The following is a 27909-nucleotide window of genomic DNA, read 5'->3' on the forward strand; positions in this document are numbered from 1 at the left end:
CACATGAGTTTCCTTTTGTTGGCCCTAGAACACTCGCAGCACCAACTTCGCACACACCATTCTCATGCCCATGTTTTTGGTTACAAGGTGATGCATATCACTTGTATAGTTGCCCAGTTAATTAGAAACCATGCAAAGACTTAATCTGTGATCTCTGTCCAACAAAGCCTTCACTCTTGCGATACTTTCGTCACTTTTTGAGGTCGAAGGGCGTCCTGAACGTTTGGCATCTTCAAAATCTTCTCCACTCTTCCAAAATAACTTGTGCCACTCCAAAGCACCCGATCTACCCATGGCATCATCACCATAAGCTGCCATGAGTCTCTCTCCTGGTTTTTCCCATTTTCACGCAAAATTTAATGGAGCTGTTCCAATAACCGCTTCATGACGGAGCTTATTGGGATCACATCAAAGAGGTTTCCCAAACGAACTATCCACGCTCTGCTAAGTCTGGGAGCCAACTGCCGCCGTCCCCCAGCCTTTCCTGAGACTCCCTTCCCTCGAGCCCAGCCAAAGAAACCGCCTGCCCAGCCATCCATCTATCTGGGAAAAAATAAGTCCTACTACTTTTGGGACAGACCTTGTATTACGTGGACCCCTAGGGAAATGATATAAAAGGAAATGATTCATTCCTAAGTACACCAAATACAATCAGATTACAGCAGGAAATTGCTTAATTTTCACCTTCATGAAGTATCAGTTAACATCCTTTGATTCGAGCTGATATTGTGCCAGCTTATGGAAGTGATTTCCATTTTTACTAAACCTGGTCAGGACAGAGTTGATTTAATGGAAGTGGAATTTCCTTAGGAATAGATGTTCTTGGAAAACATGCATGACAAAGTTTCACAATAATTGAGAGCCAGGAAATAAATACATGGACATAGGAGGACCTAATGACCAGTGATAAGTCCCATCAAAACCTTACGCTAGTGTGATAGAATCCTGCTATGATTATAATATCATTTATTTCATTACTTTCTTGCTCTACTGGTCTTTGCCTTTGGTTAATAATTGATGAGATACCTTTCCTATTCTTATCAGTTAATTTGCATCATTGTGCCATTTTATAGAAAAATGTAATCATATAACTTATAATAGCTGTGATGCTTGGTTTTCCGGATCTTAAGTAGCACCTTAAGTGGGTGTAAAATCAAACTTGTTGTTCTACGTATAGTCTTCGCATATGACCTTTTCCTTTTATGGGATGGAAACTAACATATGTATTAACAAAATCTTCTGACCAAATTCCTCTTTCATAAATCCTACGAATTAGTCCATAAAAACTTTTCCTCCCACATTTTCCTTAACTCATATGTGAATTTTATCTATCCTCATAGTTTTGTTTGATTTCAATTCCCTTAATACCCTTCTATCTTTCAGTCAAATATGCCTGGGCCTATGCTATCATTATTAACATCATATTTGTTTCTATGTATACAAGGGGCTATCATAAACCTTTAATTATTACTAAAATATAAAAAAAAGCTGAAATAAAAATAAATAAAGCTGAAATTGGAGAACTCAGCAGATTGCATCAAAAAACATTGCACCACCTCTTGAATGATGTCATTTTTGTTGCCAAATATTCAATCCTGCAGTGGTTTATTGAGTTCTGGGAATAAGAAAAAGTCACTTGGGGCGAGATTGGTAGAATAGGATGGATGCGGCAAAATTTCAAAGAAATCTAAAATTTGATTGATTGGCTTACTTTGATTGTTGGGTCGTGAGTGGGATTGAAGGTAGTGCCATGTTTGCTTCTGAAAAGGAGTCTGAAGTCTTGGAACCCAGCGCTGTGCTAACACCTTTGACATGTGCAGTTCTTCTTGAATAATTTTCCACGCCCTGCCGCCGCTAAGATCAGTCTCATTGATGATCATTTGGATGGTTGCTCTTTGGTTTAATATAAGGATGAAGTCCTCCACTTTCTTCTTCTCTGTGGCAGCATCGTGTCTGTGAGTGATGTCCCTATGCTTGTTGGATCGTCTGTGAGAGACATGTGGCCAGTTTGAAAGTCCTTTTGCACCTCACAACTGTATCATATGATATGCTATCATTTCTATAAATAGCTATCGTGAATTATCTGGGCACTGTAACCTTTCAAATGAAGGAACTGGATGGCACTGTAGGCCTCTATCTTCTCCATACTCTTCAATCTATGGCTTCCTGAATCTAAACAAATTAATGGTAATAGATGTAGTTTACATTACAAGGGCATACATGTATGTGCATAAGGATCCATTAATATGCAGAGTAAATTCAATCAAATATCTTGGTAATTTCTTAGAAATAATTATATACTTAAAAACAATACCACATACTTGCTGGCCTAATATTTTTACGATATAGATCTTCAATGTATTGTTTCCATCTCTTATGAATGTTCTTGGTTCAAGTAATAATTTCCATACCTTATCTTTGATAGTGCACATCAATTTTCCCTTTTTACTTCCTGGTAGTGCTTTCATCTTTCTGTTTGTTGCACTCATTTCTCCTTCCTTTGTAAACTGTCCATACCCTCACTCTGTGTCTTCCACTATGCTTCTTTTGCGCTATCAGTTTCTCAAGCCAGTTAATTGTATATCTTTTGTACTTCCTTCTACCTAATACTGTGTTGGCATCTTCCATTTATTTTTTAATTTAATTTATTTATTATTTCATCTAGTTATTTTGCTAAGGTGAAATATAAGATATGGTACACAAGAACAAAAAAATGTAAACGAGGTCTGTTCAAAAGATTCCCCAACTTTTATATTGCGTGCCTTCAGTTGGTTATTTTTTAAGCACATTGTGTCTGCAGAAACATCCCAAATAACTGCCTTCAACCACTTCATTGCTATCTTTTTTTTATTGATTAGTTATGGCTGTTTATATGAAGGGGTGTTCGTGGAGTGCAGCAAAAAATTGAATCTGAGGAAATGAGCTCTTCAATGGAGCAGTGTTGTTCTGTGGAAACCTGGGTGAAAACCTCTGCAAATCCTTCACAGAAACTTTAAAAGTGATTGCCAAGGCTTATGGAGAGGATGCTATGAAATGTACCGCTTGTTATGAGTGTTTTACCCTATTCAAAAAGGGGCAGCAATGAGTGGAAGATGATGAGAGTTCTGGAAGACCATCAACGTCGACTGATGACCCCCACTTGGAGAAAGTGATAGATTTCGTTCATGCAAATCGATGTTTGAACATGTCGGGGAACTTGCAGAAGGGTAGGGCATTTCGATTGGTTCGTGCTGTGAAATCCTGACTGAAATATTGAGGATGCTACGAGTTTCCACCAAGTTCGTGCCTCCCCTGATGATAGCAGATTAGAAACAGCATCATATGTCTGTCTGGAACTGTTTGATTGAGCTGAAGAGGATGAAACCTTCTTGTCCAGGATAATAACAGGCAATGAGTAACGGGTTTATGGATATGACATTGAAACAAAGGTGTAATCTTCTCAATTGATTGGTGAAACATCCCCCCCTCTCCAAAAAAACCGCAACAAGTTCTCTGGAATGTCATGGTGATATTGACTGTTGTTTTGATGCAATGGGTGTTGTGCATCATGAGTACCTACCTGAAGGCTAGGCAGTCAACACGGAGTACTCCCTAAGGGTAATGAAATGCCTAAGAGAGGGAATCAGGTGAAAATGGCTCAAAATTTGGACTGGCAAGTGTTTTTTTCACCATGACCATGAGGTTTTAGCCAAAAATAATACCGCTGTGCTACCCCACCCACCAACCCTATTCACCAAACCTGGGTGCATGCGACTCTCTCCTGTTCTCCTGACTAAAAGCCCAGCTCAAAGGAAAAAGATTTGCCGCCATTCCCGAGACAGAGAAAAATTCAATAGAGTAGCTTATGAGAATTCTGGAAAAACCATTCCGGGACTGTTTCCAGAAATGGAAACACTGTTGGGAATCTGACCAATACTTTTTGTAATAAAGAAGTTTGGGAAGTTTTTGAACAGACATCTTAGTGGTCTGATAGATTAGATCAATTACAGAAACATAAACTTTGTTAGCCACTTTTTTGTTGGTAATTATGAAATCAATATTGTTGGCTGTGCTTTTGGTTTGTTGGGTAGGAGAGTACATCAAAGATTTTAAACTGTAAAATTCTTAGCTCATCACCTTGGCACTTAAAGCACGTCCAAAGCACAGGTTCAGTTTCAATAGTCACCTTGAAACTTAATTCACTCAGGGATGTCCATTTAAAGTAATACACATTATTGCTAATTGAGCAAAAAATAGCCTTTCCAGACAATAAAATGATGTTAAAGCCAAAGCCAAGTATGCAGCCAACAATCTTCGTCACCTATTTTTCAAATCAAAAAAATATATCCTTTTCTCATCTCTATTCCTAATCATCTCATTTGTAATCCGTGGTTTCCTTGTCTTCTTCCTATTTACTGTTCATATAGTTTCATTTGAGGCTTTTCAAATCAGTTTTTAGATATGTTCCCATTTTTCTTTTTATGCATCCATATCCTCAACTTACTCATAATTTCTCCTACTGTCTCTTGGCAATCCATTCTTTTTGTTGCCATCATTTCTTTACATTTTTTTAACCATTTTTTTAACCAAATTCATCCATTTGCATAGTTTCTTAATCCATGGAAAATTTTAATTGAATCAGTGATTTAGACACAGATATCTATCTGGACCATGAAACTTTATTATTCTAACTATTCACTATTTGCAGGAATTGGTAATTGTCCCCAGCACACACAAACTGAGCTGGCTTTTTTGTTGTGATCCATATTGAGAAGAATGATTGCGATGAGGGATTCACATATAGATTTTATGTGTACATCTAGTCTTAAGCCATGTTATTGATTCATTTTTTCTTCAATTGCAGCCGTTGCTTCTCCAGGCTCTCTCAGAGTCAGCAAAACCCTAGCACCTGACAACATCAGTGAAATCATTGCATGGTGAGTGAACAAAATGAAGTGGAAGAATATATAGGCATAACTCCCAAATGGCAAAGTTCTTAATACCTATTCACCATACCGAAAATTCAAAATCACCTCAATTATTTATATTACACCACATACAAATTGAGTAGTTTCAGGTGTGATGTGGAATTCTAACATAATAAAAATCAGGTTATAGCATTTTTCCGTCAGATAAGCTTTATTGTACAACCGGGTTGATGTAATACATGGAAACCTGGTTGTACAATAAAACTTATCTAGTGAAAAATTGCTCTCATCCATTATTTATTACAGCTTATACATTTAGATATAGGATGAAACTGTGAAAGAATAAGAACAGGCTGATTCCTTGAATAGCTGAACAACATTTTGCAAGAATCTTCTTATAATATCATGCGTTGTGTACTTGAGTCATTTTTCAATTGCATTCTCTCAATTTAAGCATTTAAGTGTGAGTGGAATTCTATTAGATTTCTATGAAGTACTCACATGGAAAGAATTCCGTGTTTGAGGCATACCTGTATACTTTGTAGAATCACATTGGTAGAATTCAGTCAACTGTCTGCTGCACAGGGCTGAGAATAGGTGCAGGGTGCTTTCCCGGGTGCTGCTGCTGCTTTGACCTCTCTTCTTCTAGTTTGCATCACCACCATTGTCTCTGCCCTTTAAGTCCGAGAACATGCGCTTTCAGGAATTTTCCATCAATGAAACATGCCCTTTTTCAGTATTTTAATATGAATATGTTTGCATCACTCTGCATAATGCATTGTGAATATTCCTGCTTTCTTCCTCACTTCCCTACATGAAACACTAAGGAGAAGGAACTTGCACTTCTTCCCAGCCATGCACATTATTCATGTGCCGAAGATTAACCCTTTACTACATTGTACAATGACATCCCACTGCTCACCATGTGCCTCAGGCAATGATGGAGACTCTTTTAAATATCAAATATAAAAGGTCTGTTTAAAAAAATGAGACCTTTTGCATAAATACTTGATTTTATTAGTCTTTTACTAGTCTTTTGTGATAGCCTTTCAAGTCTGTGGGGCAATATTGTTGGATGTCTTCAATAGTTTCAAATCAGTGTCCTTTCAAGGTGGATTTCAACTGAGGAAATAGGAAATAGTCTACTGGAGGAAGATCCAGAGAGTAGGATTGCTGGTGGGGATTACCAGGGTGCTGTCAAAACCTCGGTAACAATCAATGATGCGTGCACCAGTGCAGTGTTGTGGTGAAAGCATTTAGACTTGTTTTTCCACATTCAAGGTCTCTTCCGCATCATGGCGTGTATTAACCTTCTCATAACCTCTATATAGTGCTGCCCATTCAGGGTTTGTGCTTTGGGGACATATTCATAATGCATAATTCCTTCCCAATCGAAGAAAATGATCAACATAACCTTCACGTTCGATCGTGACATCAGAGCTTTTTCTGGTTTTGGGAAAGATGGCCTCTTCCACCTCCTTCCAATCCCCCAACACTGTGCCCGACGCAAAGATTCATTACTGAATGCCTCTCGAATCACTGCATAAGTTCCAGTTGCACTTTTCTTAAGGTTAAAACAAAATTCAATGCACACACGCAACACTCATTATCATTGATGCAAGAATTTGTACAGCATAAATGTGCAAGCTCAAACAAGAATCGCTGTTGTGCAGAGACAAGTCAAGATACAAGACAAGGCAGAGACAAGGCAAGGTGGTGTTTTACTTATCACAGGTGCTGCTAGAAGGTGATTCCCTACTGATTGTGATCTGTAAAGCATTTCTTGCATAGAAAGACCAGTCTCATCTTTTTTGTACAGACTTGTACTTCATTCAATTCACCTGTGAGCCATGCAGGGTGCCAAGGAGAGGGCCCTGGGAGTCTCCATGATCCCTGCCTCATATATACTTTCGACCAATAAGGGGGAAGGTGACGCCATATCCCAATGCTACCCTGCTTTTATCTACTTTTGTCAAAAGCTGCTTAAAACAAGCCATTACACATGGCTCAAGCTTTCCTTCTGTTTGCTGACTTGCAAAGCATACCTTATTGCAACTTGGACCTATAAAATATGTGCCGGTCATGTTTCAAGGGCAGACAGTGATTTTGAAATATTTTCCTAATCATTTATTGTTCTTCACCTGCTTTCACTGGAATGGCTGAATTTGACAAATGGCATTTTGTCAGCTCTCAAGGAAATGATATGTTGCATTGTGTACCCATAATAAAGAGTAAAAAGAGGAAAGGCTCAGGTTTGCACTCCTTGCTCACATTGTTACCCGGATGGACACTCGGGCATTGTTAATCATTTGTTGATATTTGCAGTCTTCTAATGAGTCAACTCATTTGGAGTATTTTTGCAGAAAGGGCTTCAAAACCAACCCTGGATTATGATGCCATTCATTGTATTTTTGATTGATATAACCTCTTGACTTCTTCCTCCACCTCTGTGGAGGTCCTCTTATTTTCCATGCAATAGCCACAGCAATTGATGATCTTCTCTCTTACACCTACAAAGTTAATGTTGAACATAATGACTGGAATAAACTTAGATAGTGTTTGGCTCCAATCCTAAACATGCAAAATGATAATTTGCTCGTCAATGATTCACTGAGAGATATTCTATGAAGGAACCCCATTAATTGTCATTTGAGGTACACCGACTACCCTGATCAATTCTTTCTCTTGTTTACTCTAGATAATTTAATTTTTTGTTGCTTATATTGTGTTTTTATTGTAAAAAAATGCATGAATTCAAGAATAAAATCATGAAAAAATTTGTTGATATCACTACGAGTTATACAATTATTCTTAACTCTTGGTTGCAAATGTCAAATATAATGAATGGTTTGGTCGCAGAAACTCCTCTTGGGTCTGCGGCCAGGTGAGAATCCATTCTGGCCACACTTTCACCTAAGAGGAATTTCTGCATGCCATACACTGGGAAGGCATCAAATCTCACTCAATGGGTAGTTTGTTGGACCCCTAAAAGGTAAATTGTTTGACACATGCCAGAATTATTTTTTCTCATTCACAGTTTCCTAAATATACTTCCACGGCAACTTCAAACTTCTGAACCACCAGACTTTTCCCTGGAAAATGTGGAATCCTTGTCTGAAGAGCGATTTGACACACTAAGCCAGTTTGGATATGAGCAATACATACAGGAGGCAAATAGGTAAATATTTATGCGTGATGAATCTTCGCATGCTATTTCTAATGACTTTTTGTTGTGGAAAATTATCCAAATTAGTTAATTGTAATGCTGAAGGATGTTGAATCGGAAAAGTCATGGCCAGAGATGCAAAGTTTCCAAGAACTTTGTACTACAGGATGAATTCAAAAGAAAAAAACAGGAATAAATGGGCAATGGACAAGTCCAGAATTGGCAGGAGTTATGCTCAATGGACAAGTCCAGAATTGGCAGGAGTGTAAGAGGACGCCTCAGTAGCGTAATTAGCTAAAGCACTCGGCCAGACCTGGAGGGATCCAGGGTTCAAATCCTGGTCAAGGCGAATGATTTTTACACTCTAAAATTTTTGCATTGTAGGAGCTAATGCAGTTCAAACTTGTGCCACTTGGGTACTCTGCCCTGTGGTGGAATTTCGGTAGAGGTTGTTCCAAATGCTGCTTTGTGTAATGAGGTTGGTCCAATGCCAAATTATATTTCACTGTTTAAAAGGAGCTGTGATAATGGAAATGGAGGAATTTAACTTTGAATGGGATTTCATCCACCTAATCAATGGAAAATTTAAAGTGTTTTGATATAAGTTGCAGCTTAATGTTCATAGAAAGCTGCAGAAGTGCAAGGCTATCTAATTTGTATACCACCCACTGCTATGCATATGTATGGGCAGGTATAACTAAGTATGGTAGTACTTGTGTGGAGGGATGTTGCTGCTAATCTTAGCACAAGAAGGATGATCCTCCTAGTATTTTATATTTGAGGGTGCAATAAAGGAAAACATTTTAAGATTATTTCTTCCTGGTGCAGATGCAAAGAAGGGTAAGTAAGATATATGTTCCACTGATTTAAGTTTTGTAATGCACAATGTAATTTCATGAGAAGTAATGTAATTTTATATTTGTTTAAATGATAAGATTAATGAAGAATTTTATCTTGTATGATTGGTTTATTTGATGCATGCCAAATACTCCTTTGCGTACATGTGTTTCTTACATTGGCCCTTCCAAAATCATGCGTCCACGTTGTGGTGAAAATGTAATAAAGTTTATTCATATGAAATTTATGTGCTTATGTGATCTGTTTCTATTTTCGACGTTAAGATTTGGAAGTTAAGATGAAACAAGCTGTTTTTAATTTTTCTGATGCATTATCAAACTAGTAACTCTCATATGAAATTTAAGCTGATAAATTACTTGATTTCTTTTAAGCTTTAACTAACTGTCAGACATACAGGGTGCGGCCGCACAAAATTCAATTAGTAAGTTCTGCAGTTTTTTTCCACATGTAAGGGTCGCCAGTGACACCCAGATAAGCTTGATCTATCAGTCACAACCTCAACACGGCCTCAGCACTGTTACAGAGTATAATCGAAGAGCTGTTATAATTGAAAGTGCATGTTCTGGTCACCCGGCAACAGAAATTATTTAGTTTTTTGGGTACCCAAGATCAACAGAATACGATCTAACAAAGTATGATGAATCAGATGAGTCTGGCAAAGGTTTTGCAACATTGGTGAGGAAAACTCACTTGAAGGGACACCCAACGTCATCCAATGGAGCTCATTTTTGAGGATCCAGGGCAATCAATCCAAAAATTGCCATCTGTGGTTCGATGTGAGTGAAAACACTATGCCTTGAATGATCGAGGAGGACCTTTGCTACAAGTCTTACACCATTAAAATAGACATGCTGTCTGAAGCTGTGAGGGCAAAACAAGTTGAACCTTGCAACCTGCTTTGACAAAATGGTGTGTTCCACAAATATTCAGAGATATAAGGCCACAGGACATTATTCCTGTATGTTATTTTATGGGGACAAACAAATCCAGGCCACAAAATCTGAAAGATCTTTAGGACCGTAATGGATTAGATTATGAAGTATGTTATGCTTCAATGTTATCAAAGGTTTCAGTTCCTCCGTCAAAACCTTCAATTTAATTGCATTAATGCCAGAGAGGATATGAAAGAAATGATAAGCTAGCACCAATATGATAAATTTTTGAGCTATAAATGGAGATCAATCAAAAGCAACATAATGTTGGCCCTGATGTCAGAGTGGACTAGCAATCAGTTTATTTTTTGGAAGCATGCTCAGCATTTAATCAATATTTACCATCCAAACCTGCCTAATGTGTCACAAAAATCTTTGCTCCCTATAATTCTCAAGTCTTTTACTCTTTAATCGAGGTCGTCTATGCGGGAAAGCAACCAAGGGACCATTCAAAACAGAAAATAAACCAAAAATGCTGTAAAACAATTAGCTGACTCACTTTAGGATGTGGTAGAAAGTATTACTGTAGAAAACGGGTTAATGAGTATTCATCTCTCCAGCTGAGGATTTATTTAGGAATTATTTGACTTAAGTGAGAACTCTTCAGAAAAGTAAAAAGGAATCGCCACCACAGATCGTAAACATAAGAGGGAGAGAGGAAAAAAGTAACGTGTAGCCCAGACCTTAGGACACTGAGGAACATAAGATGCATTGTGATTTTTCAGATTAGAATTTATGAAAAATGCTTGGATCAGACGGAAAAGGATTAAGATATTTTAATGTTAACCCAAATACGAAGAAAATGGAATTGTTCCATTAAAAAATTAGCTACTATATAAACATTTTTCATTGCAGAATTCCAGAAATTCATCATTATCGTTGCTAAAATCATATACGCAGGTATTTACACTGGAGTTGTCACCTTCCTCATATAGTATGCCATCTTCTTTTCCATCTATTGCATTGATAAATTCCAAACTTGTTAACAGACTAAATGATAGTCTCACTCTTAACTTTCTGCTAAGATTATTTCACAAACTTTACAAACTTGGGAAATCGATGGCCATTTCATACTTCCCATGGGTGTGATCTCGTGAGTTGGTGCCTCTATCTGCTCTTCATCCATAAATCCCTTGAAAATTTATCGATTAAGTGTCCAGAAGCTGCAATTGAGAAGTTAATCTATCAGGAATCACAGCAAGATGCATTTACAGTTCAGTGGCAAGTCTTTCTGCTGACTCCAGTATATGGGCCTTGAACTGATCACACATTAATGAAGATGATTTCTTCAGAAGACCACCTGGATGCCTGGAGGGCCACGTCTTCCATAACCACAGCTTTATACCCCCCCCCCTTTCATCCATCCTTTGGGAGGAATATGACTATAAATTCCATGTGGAATCATGCATTCAAACGGCATTTTTCATTTAAAGATTAACAAATGAGGGATTTAAAAATCATCAGTACAACATACAAAAACATACGTATACCATGTCTTCTCGTTGCCAGAAGCCTTGATCATTACTGACTTAGCGCCTTCAACGTCCACTGTTCTGCATGATGGCACATGAAACATTAAGGGTGCCTCATCCTTGTTCCCTATTTTTTATATCTCAAAACACATAATGAAGCCCATACAATTATGTATTGTTCTATGGCAAATAAATCTATCTATCTATCTACATCCTTTCTCTCATGTTTATGATGCCTTTGTGGAATTTTATAGCATTTATTAGGTATTCAAGTGGCAGTTTCTGTGCTATTGTAGTACTGGTAGGCATGCACTGGACATTTAGCTTCATGAATCTCTCACACGATGTTTTCCCATTAAAATTGGACGCAGAGCCTAATCCACTAATTTTCTTCCTTCAATTTAAATCTCGGAGTGCCTTGCGTTGGGAGTTGCACTGGGAGTGCTGAAAACATTAAGAAGTACATGAAAATAGAGTTATTTCACTCACATCTATCTTTACTAAATCCATCCTCTGCTTCCTGTCTATCTTCTTCTCACTATTTGCTCCTCGTATCATCATCTTTTCAGCCGGACCATCTTTCAGCTGCCCTGTTTCCATGTTTCGAAAGCATAATTCACAACTTCAAGTTTAAATGCACTAGTATATGACAATCTTCTCTTTAAATGTGGAATGCAATATATTTTTCCACTGTTCTTTATTTTGGTACAACTAGTTTCAATACTTAGGCGTAATCATCAGGCACCTGATAATCTAAGGCCTAAGCATCGCATTGATGATGACACCTATGCAAACCTTGCATTGACACTAGTAGTACCAAAATAAAGAACTGTGGAAAATACATTGTGTTCTTCATTTAATGAATATGAACTTCCACAAAGTTGAGCCAGAAACAATGAAATACAATCTTCTCAATTAAGATCCCATGAAGTAATTCAAACTTTAAATATTTATGCAAGTGATACTTACTGTTATTATTTTGATATTTTCTATGTGTTTGCCTCACTTAAATGCTACATAAGGTCGGGTACCTGTAGAGTACAATTTTACCTCAAGAGATACAATGTTTGAGCAGTCTCCGTTAGTCCAATGTGTACAAGTTTCACAGCAGCACCACGCGTGAGATGTAACTGAACGCACTACATTGTATACATTTACAATTTATGTGGGAATTTTTTCAGGAAGTACTGTCAAGAAAGTATTAAAAAGTTTTATCGCTTACTACTGGCTCAAACCACGTATTATCAAAATTTGTTAGGGAAACAGCCATTTTCTATGCCTGATGAAGGATGAATAAAAAAATACTTGATAGGAAGTATTTTTCTGGCAAATCAGCTTGTGACTCACAGGATAAACTCATACTTATATACCCTTAACCCATAAGATGTAGGTTGGTCTTAGAGCACATTTTGGAGAAAATAAGTGTATCTCATTGGACAGGAAATACAGTAATATATTCCTCTTAAAAAATAATATGATCATATTTTATTGTATCATGTAACGATGACCAATTTTCTCCATTTTCTCAAATTCACTGAAAACGTTCACTATTGATGGCTGCCAAACAAATACTAAACAACATGGCGTCTTCATACTTGAAACATATGCTTTATAGGTTACATACTTTTAATACAGTGATATTTTTTTCAAACAGCTACCGCAGTATCTAGGTCAGTAGACTTGAGGGACAAGTACGCAGAAGAAATTAAGATGGATGTAAAACAGAAAAAGGTGTCATGAGGTGAGGAAATTAACACTGGATAGAGAAGAATGGATGGCTGCAGTAAACAATCTTAGGATTGGAATAGTGACGATAATGAGTTATAGACTTGTTTTTTATTTATTTATGTAATTATTTAGCATGAATACAATGACAACTTTGCCTCAATAATATATTTATATTCAATTTTCTCAATTTTGTCATTTCACTTTCAGATTTCCATTTTGTCTGGTAATACAATTTTTACGGCATTGATCATCTCTAGCCATGGGATGAGTGAATAATTGTGCTTTGACAATAATGTAAAAATTTTTTATTCTTTTGTTGAAGTTTTCGGGAAGGTTGAGAAGATGCCAATGTTTTATACCCAATCGATACTAATATTGATACCCAGTACATTCAATGTTGATACCAAATTCAGTTGTTATTGATTCATTGACATTAGTCCTAAAATTTTACGGAGCCAGTAATGATTAACCCTTTGTGCTTGAGCCTTTGCTCCTTTGTGATGAAGCCTTGTGCTCATTATAATTCGTATCTCTTGCGGAGGTCGATCTTTATGAGCCGGCCATTATAAAGATGAAACCTCATTCCCTTGTGCATGCCCTACGTCACCTTGATGGGTTTCAGGTGGTGTAACAACTAGAGTAACAGCATAAGAATGGCTTTGAATGAGAAACTAACATATCTAAATGTGGTGTATTTTCCAGGCAGTATCGTGAAGTATTCTTGAGGTGTGCTTCGTACTCTTGGCCTGCAGAGGCAAAGTCTCCAGAGTCCATGCCCTCATCGGCATCTTCCACTCCTCCCCACTCCCCCTCCCCCCCCTCCTCCCCTCGGACATCCTCTGGGGCTGCTTCCGATGACTCGGCTGATTTGGCCTGTTGGGACTCCAGGCCTGAAGCTGATTTCAGCAGTCAATTCAACGAAGGTCCTTTTTTGAGCATGCTCATTGCTCGATTGGAGAATCTGCCATATCAGGTGACCCTTGTTACTGCACCACTTGTTACTTGATATGCGCCTAAAATATTTAGAAATTGGATGGTGATATTCATTCCATGATGGTTGTGTGTTTAACATATTATTGCCAAGAAAACAACTTGCCTCAGTGCTTATCAAGTTTGCTGCTGAGGAAAATTTTTATTCTTTGTTACAGAAGATTTGCCTCACGTGTCTCTAAGCCATGTGCCCGAGGAATATGAACAATGTTTTATGTACAGGAAAAGTCTGATATATATCACATGAAACATGTGTACTTAACATTACCTATGTTTACACACAAGTGTATTGTCTTGGTAATGTTTAATCAGTGGTACTACATTATGACTTCTGCCATAGAAAATAGTTTTATTTTAACTTTAGTCATAATTTAACTTCTATTTAATTTTTGTGCTGGTCAGTCACTTCGGTAGTGCTTTAAAAATAGCAACTGCAGAAAAAAGTGAGTTATCTGCAATCTTTACTTGAGAACTGCAGAATATAATTTATTTTATTATTCATAACATTTCATAATGTAGTTTATAATCACTTGGAAAATGCTCAACTGCATATGTTGGGTGTATTGTTATCTGAACAAGATATGTGAGCATGATCAATGATAGGTTGGATTTTGGCACTTGGAAATTTTGACTCAGTGGAAAAATTTGAAGATTATTTGGAAACTTTTCATGGAACCATGAGTGACATTGGGGTTTTTGAGAAAACCATAATGAAGCTATTGTTGGTTGCCTGTTTATACCCATATTTATAATGCAGATAATGAAGCCTTTCAGTTCAGAATGTTATATATGTTCATTTACGTAAATGAGTTTCCGGAGATAGATTTGCAACTGACATAAGAAAATTATTTGCATAATCATTTGTTTCTTTCACCAGTGTTTTCTGGAGAGCATTTGTAAAAATGAATAAAAGTGACCGATTGGACCTCCATTAGAAGGAGTTGTATGCTTTGGTCCTGGAAGCACCTGATAAGTACATTGGGTTTTGAGAGGGTTATCTTTGTATTTGAGTACTTCCTCCCAAAACTCTTCCCTGGAATTTGCTACAACTTCTCTGTCCAAGTCATCAAATCATAATTTCCAGAACCAAATTTCCATTTTGTGGAAATTTCTTTCAAACCTAAGAGGAAATAGTTTTCTTCTAGGCATTGGTCTTCTTTTTCAGATGGGATAGTTCATTAAGAAATACCATACTCCGAACAGGAACCTCCACAAGCAGTTTCTTAAGAAACTTTGCCTTGTTTATTGTTCAAATTAATGTTTTCTTTTACTGCCACTCTTCTTTGGTGCTACTGTAAAAAGTTACTTAGGTATTCCTGGCAGAATAATCAATAATCATTAAATATATAGTTCTATAGGGAATCATGAAATCACATAGAAAGAATTAGCCATCTAAATCAAATATATGTCACATCTGCCAAATGTGTGTGTCAATCAAATGAACATATTAATTATATTTCATGTTGCAATAAGTATTCATAATTTCTATTGTACTGCTGGCATTTTGATTGAAATTTAATTATTTCTACCATATTTGTGGAAACTTACAAGCTTAACATACGGGGGCTATCCAGAAAGTAACCTCCGTTATGCTATAAAAAATATACTGGAATAGATACAGTAAATAAATTATTTTCATCTCAAAACTACATATCTCTACTATTTTATGCATTGTATTCCCAAACATTTGTCATTTCTCTGAACTAGTTTTTGAAATTCTTTCTGCATAAAGTTCTGCCACCAGAGATCGCATCCAGCCGATGATTGCATCTTGAAGTTCCTCGTCAAGACGAGCACAAAACATGTGTGGACTTACTTTTCAGTTGTTTCCATGCGACAGAGTCATGGAAATCTGTAGAATACTATCTAAAGATATCAGATCTCGTAAAACGCCGGTAATAACAAACTTCTAGTCAATTTTCAGGTACAATTCATTGTTCGCAACAAATTGGCAGCCACTTTTGTCATCATTATGGACATCTGTTCATTCACTCTTAAACTAACGACAACACTGACACACAACTCTTGTCACTCATCACATTTGGTCCGTACAGAGCATGAATTTGCTGATGAATGTCAGCAGCTTTGAAGTTTTTTTATCATTAAAAACCTTATCACTGATTGCATTTCACATTTGGTAAGAATTTCAATTGCATTGTTCATTTTTACTCATTCTGTTAATAAACGACAAGTGATGCAACCTTCCATACCACTGCAGCTCGAGGCATACTGACCAACTGTGTGCGTCAATAGAGCAGCCATTTGACTCGCTCGACTACTACACACGCTACATGATAATGGAGGTAACCGTCTGGACAGTTCTCATATGTAGACATGTATTTGGACAGAGTGCAGCAGTTCTGTTCTGGTAAACCTCTTATTAAGCCACCAACAGCAAATGGCAGGACTTTGTCCAAATTAACTGGGGCTCTGGATTAGCAGGGTTTCAGATTAACCAGGGTCTAATGTAATCCATTTTTCTATCCTTTCCCCCCGAGTCCTTTCCTGGAGCCTTCTGTGGCTCCCTGTGACACGAATGACATTAAGGTAGTCTTGTATTGCACACTCTTTTGGCAATTGTCAAGGTTGGGTGTGCATATCCGTGTCATTAGATCAAGTAATGTGGTGTGCCTGAACTCAATTGCAGGCCCACGAAATAAACCTACAGGCGACAGCCCTGGTGTCAAGGCTGGCGCTGCTCCCTCACCCCCACCTGCACGAGTGGTTGCTGAATCCCCTCCTCAAGGTGCCACCTGGCTGCCACACTGTGTATTTGGCCCTGTGCTGCGCAGCCCATGAGATGGAGACAAGGGTGCCCCTTATTGAGGATTTCCACGAGAAGCTAGACAGCACGAGGAAGGGTCTGTTAGGACCTCCGCAGGATGACGCTAGCGCCAGGATACATCTGTGAGTAGGGTTGCCTCTCATAGTCTCATCCATGCCTATAGTATATGAATTATCAATTATTTCCTAAAATATTACCTGAAGTATTTATCATTCATAATTGTTTGATTTAACTGAGGAATTCATAGGTATACCAACATGTTTCATCCGTCTGATGGGTCATCATGCTGGTTAGCCTCTTTGCATGCACACACACACACACACACCACTATTTGTGTTCCATAAATGTCCCCTTCCCCTCAGTCTTGTTCCAGGCTTCTCCTCTCATTTCAATCTCCTCCTTTGTCACATCTTTTTTCATCTCATTTTTGGCCTTTCCCTTGGGCTCTGATTGCCTCTACCATCATCTATTTAATCTCAGACATATTCCATGCCGTGACATCCTCTGGTCTCCTCTTTTGTGTCGCTGTACCATTTAAACCATGACTCCTCAATTCTATCTTGCAGTTTTTTCACCTCCGCTTTTCTAAATCGGTCTCAACGTGTAGTGCCAACCATTGTCTCATCTCCACACCTTGTATCTTGTTCTCTCACCCCTCCATTCCTCGTCTCTCTGCCGTACTTCCTAATTATTATTATTTATTGTCACCAGGCGATTAAGATATAATAAAACTAGGTCAATTATACATGATCTCAGGCACATCAAATATCATAAGTCAGATAGTGCATAGAAATATGTAAAACAAACACTCAACACACAGCAATATGTAAAAATTACATCATATGACTCATAAGTAAGTAAACATTTACAATCGGTGGAATCGCACCTCCCTTCCAGTCATTTGTTACTTTTTTCATCCTATATCACCTTAAAGAGTTTATACAGTCATTCCCTCCCTGGTGCTGTAGATGCTTCCCTCATTTCTTTAATTATTGTACGGTTCGAGCTGACTTACTTTCTTTCTTTCTGGACTTCCATGTATCGTGCATTCCATCCCATTTACTCCATTTCCTTTGGCTTCCTTTTCCTAATAAAAATCTCTTCTTCATTATCTCCGGTATTATCTACAGGGTTCTGAACAGTCACAATGCTGAGAACAAGTCCCGAGTCTAACCGAAGAGCCACTGATTATTGAAAGTGTGCACGCTGGTCACTTGGTGACAAATTATTTGGTTCTTCGGGTACCCGAGATTGATGGCATATGATGTCGTTGCAAATTATAATAAGTCAGAAAAGACCGACAGTGGTTTTGCAACAATGGCCAGGAAAACTAACTTGAAGAAGCGCATTGTCAGGTTACCCGACATCATCCAATGGACTCAGGAGCTCATTTTTGAGGATCCAGGGTAATCAATCCGAAAATTGTCATCGGTTGTCAATGTGAGTAAAAACACTATGCCTTGAATGGTCAAGGAGGACCCCTGCTACAATTCTTGCACCATTAAGGTAATACAGATGATATCCGAAGCCACCAGAGCAAAACGAGTTGAACATTGCAACCTGCTTTTGTGTTCCTTACAAAGCAATGCTGCTGGATAAATTAGGTTTTTTTCCTGACGAAAATATGTTTACTGTGAATGCTGAAACCAATCATAGGAATGACCAGTTGCTCATCCACAACCATGAAGATGTCCCCATTGTTTTCAGAATGAAATTTCAAGTGAATGTTCACTGCTAGGAGTTTTGCCCTGAGAGGGTGAATTCATTCCACCGCATTTCTTTAACAAATGGGAAAATTTCAACAAAGAAGTTTATTTGCATGTTCTGACAAATGTAGTGAAGCCATGGATCAAAACAGTGTCATCTGGAAGGATGTATGTTTTCCAGCAGGACGGTATGCCAGCCCATACAAGTCATTTGGTGCAAAATTGGTTGTCGGATGGCATCGATACGTTTTGGTCCAAAATATTTTGGCCTCCCAACAGCCCAGATTTAAATCCATTGGACAACTATGTGTGTGGAGGTTGGTCAAAGGGGCCTCCAGCAAGGTCTGATGTCGAAACATTGAGCGCCATTATTGAAACAATTTCCGCAGATATGGACTGTGGTGCATTAAAACGGGCCTGTGAATGCTTCAAACCAAGAATGGAGAAGGCTGCCATTCAAGCAAATTGGGGCTACATTGAATAAATTTGTAGTTTATGATGATACAAACAATTTAGCACAAAAAATTTGGTGAACGATTTTCATTTTGTCATAAAAAAATGTTTGGAAAAATTATTTAATTTGTCCGTAGTTTTGCACTGCCCCTTGTATGTACATTTAAAGCTTAAAATGGCTCTTCAAAATTTCCTTTACTTAAGTTTCCCCAGGGACAAAGTTCTTATCATGATATCTTAACATACCCTGAACCTTCTCTTTCCTCTCTTCTGTTTCTCAACAAATCATGTTAGTTACTTATTTACATTTGCAACTTCTTCTTAGTTTTAACTCCGATCATCCAACCATGTGTTAATCTGTTCCTTCACTGTTCTCTTAGTTTCTCTCTTCGCAAACTTGTATTCCTACTTTCCGTATTATCTTCATTCTTGTTCTTTAAGTAGTCATGGAATGCCTTATTCTTTTTTGCTGTGGCTTTAATGACAATAAAACCTTCCCTAAATATAACCTTCAATTTTAAGAAAGAAAATACAAGGATGGACAAAACAGAAAGTTGTTTAATAATGAAAGGTTGAATAACATGCAAATAAATATATGAAAGGTAAATCCCTGAGTTTTCATCAAAAAACAACTTATTCATGCCTGTATAAAAATACTTTAAAATTAAGAATTTAAACAAACCCTGGCAATAATTTAAAAATTCAGTTGAAAAATCTGTTTCAAGCAATAAACACATTCACAGTTTCCTTCCACTTGTGACTACTCCTTTGGAATAATAAAATGGCCAGGACTGATTTGGAAAGCTACAATATTCTTACACAGTCGCAACTACTACTAACTATTGCAACACACAAAATTTTGAAAAACTATAACCAAACTAATGTAAGCGAAGAATATTAATAGCAAGAAAAGGAGGAGGAAGAGTTTTAATAGATATAACAGCACAATACACGAAGCAAAATATACGAGTATATATGTGAGAGATGACTTCTTTGATAAAAAAAGCACAACTATTTAGGGCCATTGGTTAAATCTGATAAAGAACACTCAATACTTAATCTATCAAGAGGAATCATTCAGTAACAAGCAAGCAATGGAAAAAAATATGGCATTTTTTTTAAGTTTGAAAATAAAAAGTCACTGGGACTGAATATGGTGAGTGTTGTAATAGTTCATTTTTCAATTCCATTATTTTTGTGATTGAAACTGCGCAGGTGTGCACCTATTTAATGTATTTATGGAAAAGAATTTTTTTCTTTGCCACATGAGAACTTTTTGTCTTCATTTTTTTTTTTGCTCGACCAGAGCAATAATGACACACAGTACTCTCCGCTTTATCATTTGTCCTTTTTGCAAGCAATGCATGTAGGTGATTTTGCGTTCATCCCAAATAACCATGGCCATCACCTTGTTCGCCGATTTCACCATCTATGCCTTCTTCAGAGGCTGATTGCTTTTGGAAAACCCACTTTTTCAACTGTTGTTTTGTCTCTGGATTGTAGAAGTGTATCCATGTGTCATTCAAAGAAGTTAAGTATTGATGCAGAAACTCCTCAGGATTGCAATGGAATGGTTCTAAATAAGCCTCCAAATCAACATCATGATTTGGTTTACTCTTTGCTGAGAGCAAATGCAGCACCCATTTTGCCCAGATTTTTTGCACCCAATTTTTTGTGCAAAATTGAAAAAACACTGTGCCTTGTGATGTGCCTGTAGCCTCAACTACGAGGGTCATCCGGAAAGTAGTACCCGTTCGTGCCGCATGAAGTGCTGACGACGTGAGTAGCCGCTGGACGAGGTCAGATAGCTTCAGTGGCTTGTCTGCCTTCTCTGAGCCAAGTTGCGTGACGCTGGCATTGCCTGTGTTGTTTCTGTGATTGTTTACAATGTTTAAAAAAATTGAGAACGCCGCCAGTTGTGAAGTGAGGGCAGTGATTAAATTCCTCAATGCAAGAAACGTTCGCCCATGTGATATTCATCGCCAATTAAAGGAGGTGTATGGAGACAAAGTAATGGACGAGTCGTCTGTTCGGCGGTGGTGTCGCAACTTCAACATGGGGAGGGGGAACACACGACGATGAGCGTTCGGGGAGACCGTCTGTCATTACAGACCAACTGGTGAGCTCAGTTGACGAATTCGTGAGGAACGATCGGCGCGTCACAATTGATGACATCTGTGAGCATTTTCCCAATGTTTCTCGAACAATTGTTCATGAAATTGTTAAACACCATCTGCATTATGCAAAAATTTGTGCAAGATGGGTCCCTCGCAAGCTTACAGATGAGCACAAAACCAAGCGTATGGCTGCAGCACTGACGTTTTTGGGACGTTATTCTGATGAAGGAGACTCTTTCTTGACTCGCATAATTACTGGTGACGAAACATGGGTTTGTTATGCATCACCTGAGAGTAAACGACAGTCAATGGAGTGGCATCATGCTCATTCACCAAACAAACCAAAAAAATTCAAGACAGTTCTGTCCACCAGGAAACTCATGGCAACCATTTTCTGGGATCGACGAGGTGTATTGCTTATTGATTTTATGGCCCGTGGAGACACTATTAATGCCAATGCGTATTGTGAAACATTAAAGAAATTACGGCGGGCAATACAAAATCGGCGGCGAGGTCTATTGTCTACTGGTGTCATTCTCGTTCATGACAATGCCAGGCCTCATGCAGCTGGGATAACACAAAAACTTTTGCAGCAATTCAAATGGGAAACTTTCGACCATCCACCGTATAGCCCAGACTTGGCCCCTTCAGATTTTCATCTCTTTACAAAGCTTAAAGACTTTTTGGCAGGAAAAAGATTTGACAGCGATGAAGAACTTAAAGAAGGAGTGACCCTGTATCTCAATGAGCTGGCGGCGAAGGACTATGCAGCAGGAATACAGAAACTTGTCACACGTTATGACAAATGCCTTAATTTGCTTGGAGATTATGTTGAGAAGTAGTTTAAAGTATCCTCTTTCAAATAAAATTTTTTATGTTTGTTAATATTTACTTTTGTGTCTTTATTTCACGAACGGGTACTACTTTCCGGATGACCCTCGTATTTCGCAAATTTTGATTCATCAATCATTCAAAACCATATCTGGAATTTTGTCAATTATTTTGGAGGAACTCACTTCCACTTGACATCCAGAATGATGTTCATCATTCGTGGATGTACAACCACTCATTTACCAAGTTAAACAGTTACAAAAATACTGCAGCAGACGTGTCATGAACTTCATCCAACTCAACTTAGATCTCTTTTGGTTTCTTGTCTTCAAAATAAAAGTGTTTAATCACCGCAAAAGAATCATTTTTCTAAATAAACAAATATTTGTTGCTTCAATCGACCATGAAAATTAAATTACATGATGGATGGCTATAGCTGAAACTTTGACAAAAGTCTGGTAAAAGATGAGGCTTACTGATGGCAAACCTTTTCTATTACTACGAGCCCCATCTCTTGGATTTTCTAAGGAGTTATTAAATGACCCCTGTAGTCCAGGAATGTGTATTTTTGTCACAATAATTTCAATAAGAAAATGGAACACTGTGAATTGGTAAATTAAATATGGATCTTAGGCAGAAGATACTTGGAATATAAAGGGGAGGGTGCAGATCATTAATAAAGATTCTTGTAAATTGGTAGTAAAGCTTTCTGTATTAATTGTACAAGTTGTCTCTTGATTTTGTTTCGGAGGCGGTGTAATGCGTGATGATAGTAGACGAGGAGGGAGTTGTGGGGAAGGGGATGAAAGGGGATTCAGATGGGATTGCTTCGTGATACAAATACTCATGTATTGTTTAAAGTAGGATTAAACATTCATGAATTTCAATGATTTACAAGCATTGATTTGGTCTTTACAGGAATGAAGAAGAAGCAAGGACATTGGAAAGTGTAATTGTGTTGGAAGAATTTTGTAAAGAATTAGCTGCTATTGCATTTGTAAAATACCATTATTCATCTTAAAGGTTCTGATGGAATTGGCAGTAGAATAGACTGTTAAGAATGTCTACTTTCTCTGGCCTTTTGAATTTCTAAAGTTGAAGTGGATTTTGGCGTCACCTCCATAAGTGCTAAATAGTTTTGGTAATTGGTTTTTAATTGCATTGATAGTAAAAAGTGGTAGTTGTTTGAGTTATCATTGATTTATGATAATTCTGTATGTTTTGTCAATTTCCATGTGAATTTCACATGAGTTTTATGAATTTATTTTGTGATAAACATTTTTCACTTAAATGCAGGGCTGTTTTGAGTGAGTGATTTTAGTTTTAGTTTCTTGTGTCAAAAACATGTTTCAAGCCAATCTAAGGCTGCTTTGTGCTGATTGGAATTGCGACTGTTCTGTATGCAGTTATTGTGACCTTGATTATGACTTCATCCTAGCATTCAATGCAAAATATCTAACATGGCCACAATAATTATTTATTGCACAATCAAAATTTTATTAGTAAAACCTCTTAAAATGTGTCATTCTATGAGTGAAATGAGTGTGATATGTAAGCAAAGTTTCATTTGAAGGAATGTGTCTTAGAGTATGTTTCTATAACATTGGAGGTACATAGATATGTTCAATATTTTGTACCAGGAGTCATCTGGCTTCTTTGAGGAATGATCCCTCAATTCTCTGGGGCAGTATTCATATTAATTGGTATTCTTTATTCATCTATGGCATAGTGTCAACTGTAGTGGATGTCATCAATCAAAAGTACAGTAAAAACACAAGATAAAACATAGGAACATTGCAGTATGCAGATTTCACAGCAAGGCACCTAGAAAATTACTTACTTATGCTGGGGAAATCTAGATAGAAATATTTCTCGCAGAAGTACAGAAGTTTAGACTGATAAATTTCTCTAAGACCATTCTTACGTTCATGGTAAGATTTGGCAACATTCCGTAATTTCCAAAACACATACTCTCACATTTATTTGTATGCATTTGTTAATCTACAACAAGGAACACCCCATTTACCCCCAGTACCGTGATAGTTTGTGATTGTACATGACAAGCTAAATGTCGTTTATGGCCATTAAAGTTGCATCTTGTGTTGACCTGTGCCCTTGTGCAGATGCTTGATGGTTAACAATATTCGTCTAAAATTGAATCCAATAATTTTTTATGAAATGAAGCACTAGTGGAAAATATTCAAACACATTATAGAGTTAAAGAGGATGCTGCATGTCCTTCTAAACTCAATAGAAACTATGTCTACGTTTAGTTTCATCACAAAACTAGTTTTAAAATATTTTTATATTAATGGGAGTCATATTTAAAATTTTTTATTGTAAATGATTTGTGTCGAGATCAGCAATACTGTTTTAGTTCTTGAATTTGAGGTTTAGAGAAGGTTGCTAATCGCATCATAAACAGGTCGTATTGGAATTGGAAGTAGGGTTTAATGAAAATGAAATAAATTCATTTCAGCGCCCATTATTCAGACTTGTCAGAATGATATAGTTTCAATATTTAAAATTGATTTGATGCCCCGTTGGAAGAAAGCATGAGTGACCAACCACCAACAATTGCAATTAAACCGATTATTTTAGTGTAATTACTTCTTAAAATTTGTATATTTATTAGTTTCCATGAAAAAAAAATTTACTCTTATTCATCTCCTTTTGAAAGTTCAAAATGGCTCTCCATCAATGCATAGGCACTCAAAAAAAAGCTAATCTTTTTATCAAACCATACTGGCATATTGAGTTACATCTGAGAAAAGATTAAGCACACATAAGATATTGATGAGCCATTAGTTCATTTGAAAATGACCTGTTTCATTTCTGCTCATTTCACTTCCCTCGTGCCAGGATGCAGACTTAGTGGTTAAAATATTAAGGATTCCATTGTTTGTATTTGCATGAAATATTTCACTTCATCTCGTAATTTGTATTTATAATCACATGCAACAGTCTTGTGACGTGAAAAGTTATCTTGGGAGGGCAAATCAGTGAAACTTTGCTGAAATTCGGGTTTGTTTGCTGGAAGAACATAAGGGTGGTGTGAATTTGCCCTTGAGAAATCAATTATCTTAAGGTGATTAAATAAATCTCAGTGCCAACATTGTAAAATTGTACATTTCAAGGGGATTTTCTCAAAGAACAACATATTTACTTATTAAATTTGTTGTCTCTGGCATAACTTTATGAAATTTGCATATCATATTGAAATGAAATTATTCACTTAGTAATTCCACTCACTTTACTTTAAAAAAAACACGACCTAGGTTTCTACATTGAATTCCACTATCAACGTCAAAACCTGGGTCTGGTTTTATTTAAATAAAGTGTGTGGAATAACAAAGTGAATAATTTTATTTCATTTCAAAACCTTGACTTATATTTAATTGAAAAAAATTACATTCTTCGCTTCCTCTAATCATAGTTATTATGCAATAGCTAAGTACATTATTAATATTACCTTCAAATTCTTGAAAGCTACAACATTACTATTTTTTTTCAATTTAATAAGCAACATTGAAAATAGGCATGGTGTGAATATTGCGACAAGGTTTACACTATGGAAAAGTTAGAGGAGTGTTGGTAACTTGAGAGTAAATACCTTATTCCATAGCGGCATTCATTTTCACTCAGGAGAAATTAAAGTTGTATTCTTCTCAAAATCTCTGAACGACTTAAAAAACAGCTATATAGTTTGTTGCCTTTTAAGTAGTCAGTTTACTTTAATTTTGTTGCTATACCATTGTTTATGTGGAAAATAATATATTTTAGCTATATTACAGAGTTTATATATACATAAATACATATACATTTGTGTGTGTGTATATACACACACACACACACAGATACGTACGTGATATATATATATATATATATCTGTGAGCAGATGGGCAGCAGCTTTCTGCATGTATATTAGTTTACTTGAGATGGTAATGATCTCACTTTTCTAGTCATTTAAATCGGTATGTGGGTTTATTGGACATTAATTCATTGGATTACATTTAATTAATGTTATCATGGCATATTTTAACACAAGTTATAGCATCATCTGCTTCATATATCGTTATTCTGTCTTTGTTGTATGTATAAGTTTGTAATGGAACTGTTGCAGTGAAAAAACTGGCACAAATATGAGGTTTATGCAAAAATTTGGCTTAGTTCTCCCTTTTGATTTTTGGTTTTTTTATTTGCCTGTATTATTCAAGTATTTGAACTCATCAATTGTTCCTTGAAACTTTTTAAATCCATTGTCAAATAAATACAGATGTTTATGTTTCTCAATGGATGTATTATTGAAGCTTGTGATTACTTCCGATTCCATTTCAACAGCAAGAACAGCATCTTGTAATTTTTTCTGTTGGATATATGTATTTGGGGACAAGTTAAGTCATACCTCTTCTAGCTGAGCTTTCATTTCAGTTTTTTAACCTGTACTCTTACCATTTGCTGGTAATTTTTTCTAGCCCCTTGATTTATGCTACTTGATTCATAGAAACCCATTAACCAGCTTAATTGTGCTTCAGTTTTGTTGAAGAAGTGACCTCATTTCAGGCAATTATCTAAGTAATACAGCTGTGATGCACACACCGCACATTCTTGAATACGTAAGTTCTACACTCATTCAGGAGAAGTCTAAGATTTTTTAAATTTTACTCATTGAGGCAGAACTGAAAATAAAACTTGATTTAATAAATTTATTACCAACCAGGTTGCAATGTGCTGCATCATCTTCAGGTAGTTCTGCACCTGAAGATGACTTAGCACATTTCAATTTGAACGATAGTTGGCTTGTTAACTGTGGAAAAGGGATATTACTCTTTGATCATTATGCTCCATCTCGACCAAATCATCCCTGAAAATACACAATTTGATAAGGGGGGACTAAGCAGACAAGTGATAGATTTAAAAAATAGAAAATGAAAAGAAGTACTTATAGTCATAGTTGAAAGTAAAAAGTAATGAAGCAGAAAGCACAGGATAAAGGTCACAAAAAGGTATAAAAACAAATTTTTAGCAAATAATATGGCTCTAAAGAGTGCCACAAAAAGTAAGAAGAAGTAAGAAATTGACAAGAATACCTATAGACATATTTACATACATTTTACTTGAATAACAAGCCATTAGGGTCAGTCTCAATAAATCAATTGACTGAGGAAAAAGGCTTGGTTGATAGCTAATTAAATAGTTTTGGTGTAGAATGTTGGAATGCTGTTGCTGTGTGCAGAAGCTATTATTTAATTACTTACCTTGTACATAGGATTCCTGAACTGAATGAGATACAAAGGTACAGGCACTTAAGATTTTTTGCCCAAGGGAATAGTGGCAATTTTCCATTACATTTCAAATGACATGCAACATTATTGTTTAAATGCCATCGATTGAAATTTCATCCACAGATGTCACTTTCAGCCACTTTCATCGCAAGACTTCCCGTCAACCCCATCTAGAAAGGAATGTAGCCCTGCTCCATTGCGTGCTATCACGAACTTGTGAAAAATACATTAGATTGTATATATTTCTAACAGTGTTTGGTATCAGCTCTGTTGCACTGAGAAATATTCATGTAGGATTCTTTTCCCAAATGCCAGTGCAAAGGTAGTGGTGTGTAGTTTTGTTGTCCAAAGTACCCACCCCATACCCTGGATGTGGTTGTAGTGCATTCCATGACAAGTACGTATGACCTTCTTCACTTAAAACTGTGGGTTCTTTTAAAAATTGAGAAATGTGTAAATAAACCACTTACCTCATTTGGAATCAGCCAGCTGCAAAAAACGCTGGGACACATTAAGATTCGTGCTGGAGAATCAGAATCATTCAACCTATTTATTCTAAAATTTATATCCATGTAAATTAGTGAAAAATAAACTAATATCTACCATTGAAACCTCACTTGAAATATATAAAATTAAATGCCTCAGTGAATTACTTATTCTGCTCTTCCTGTGGTGGTTT

The 27909-nt window shown here is 36.9% G+C and overlaps 1 protein-coding gene across 1 annotated transcript in view; it reads left to right on the top strand.

Moving 5' to 3' along the window:
* The window catches only part of LOC139693635 (FHF complex subunit HOOK interacting protein 2A-like), a 70284-nt gene extending 44052 nt beyond the window's left edge, over positions 1-26232 (top strand). Inside the window, exons 10-14 of the mRNA XM_071591871.1 lie at positions 4844-4916; positions 7945-8085; positions 13766-14036; positions 16701-16960; positions 22864-26232. Coding sequence (XP_071447972.1) covers positions 4844-4916; positions 7945-8085; positions 13766-14036; positions 16701-16960; positions 22864-22966 — 848 coding nt within the window. The 3' untranslated portion in view covers positions 22967-26232. The remainder of the gene's footprint in view (positions 1-4843; positions 4917-7944; positions 8086-13765; positions 14037-16700; positions 16961-22863) is intronic.
* Positions 26233-27909: the final 1677 nt, after the last annotated feature.

The sequence above is a fragment of the Hetaerina americana genome, unplaced genomic scaffold (genome assembly GCF_022747635.1).
Source record: "Hetaerina americana unplaced genomic scaffold, ioHetAmer1.1.p SCAF_5, whole genome shotgun sequence".
Classification (NCBI taxonomy): domain Eukaryota; kingdom Metazoa; phylum Arthropoda; class Insecta; order Odonata; family Calopterygidae; genus Hetaerina; species Hetaerina americana.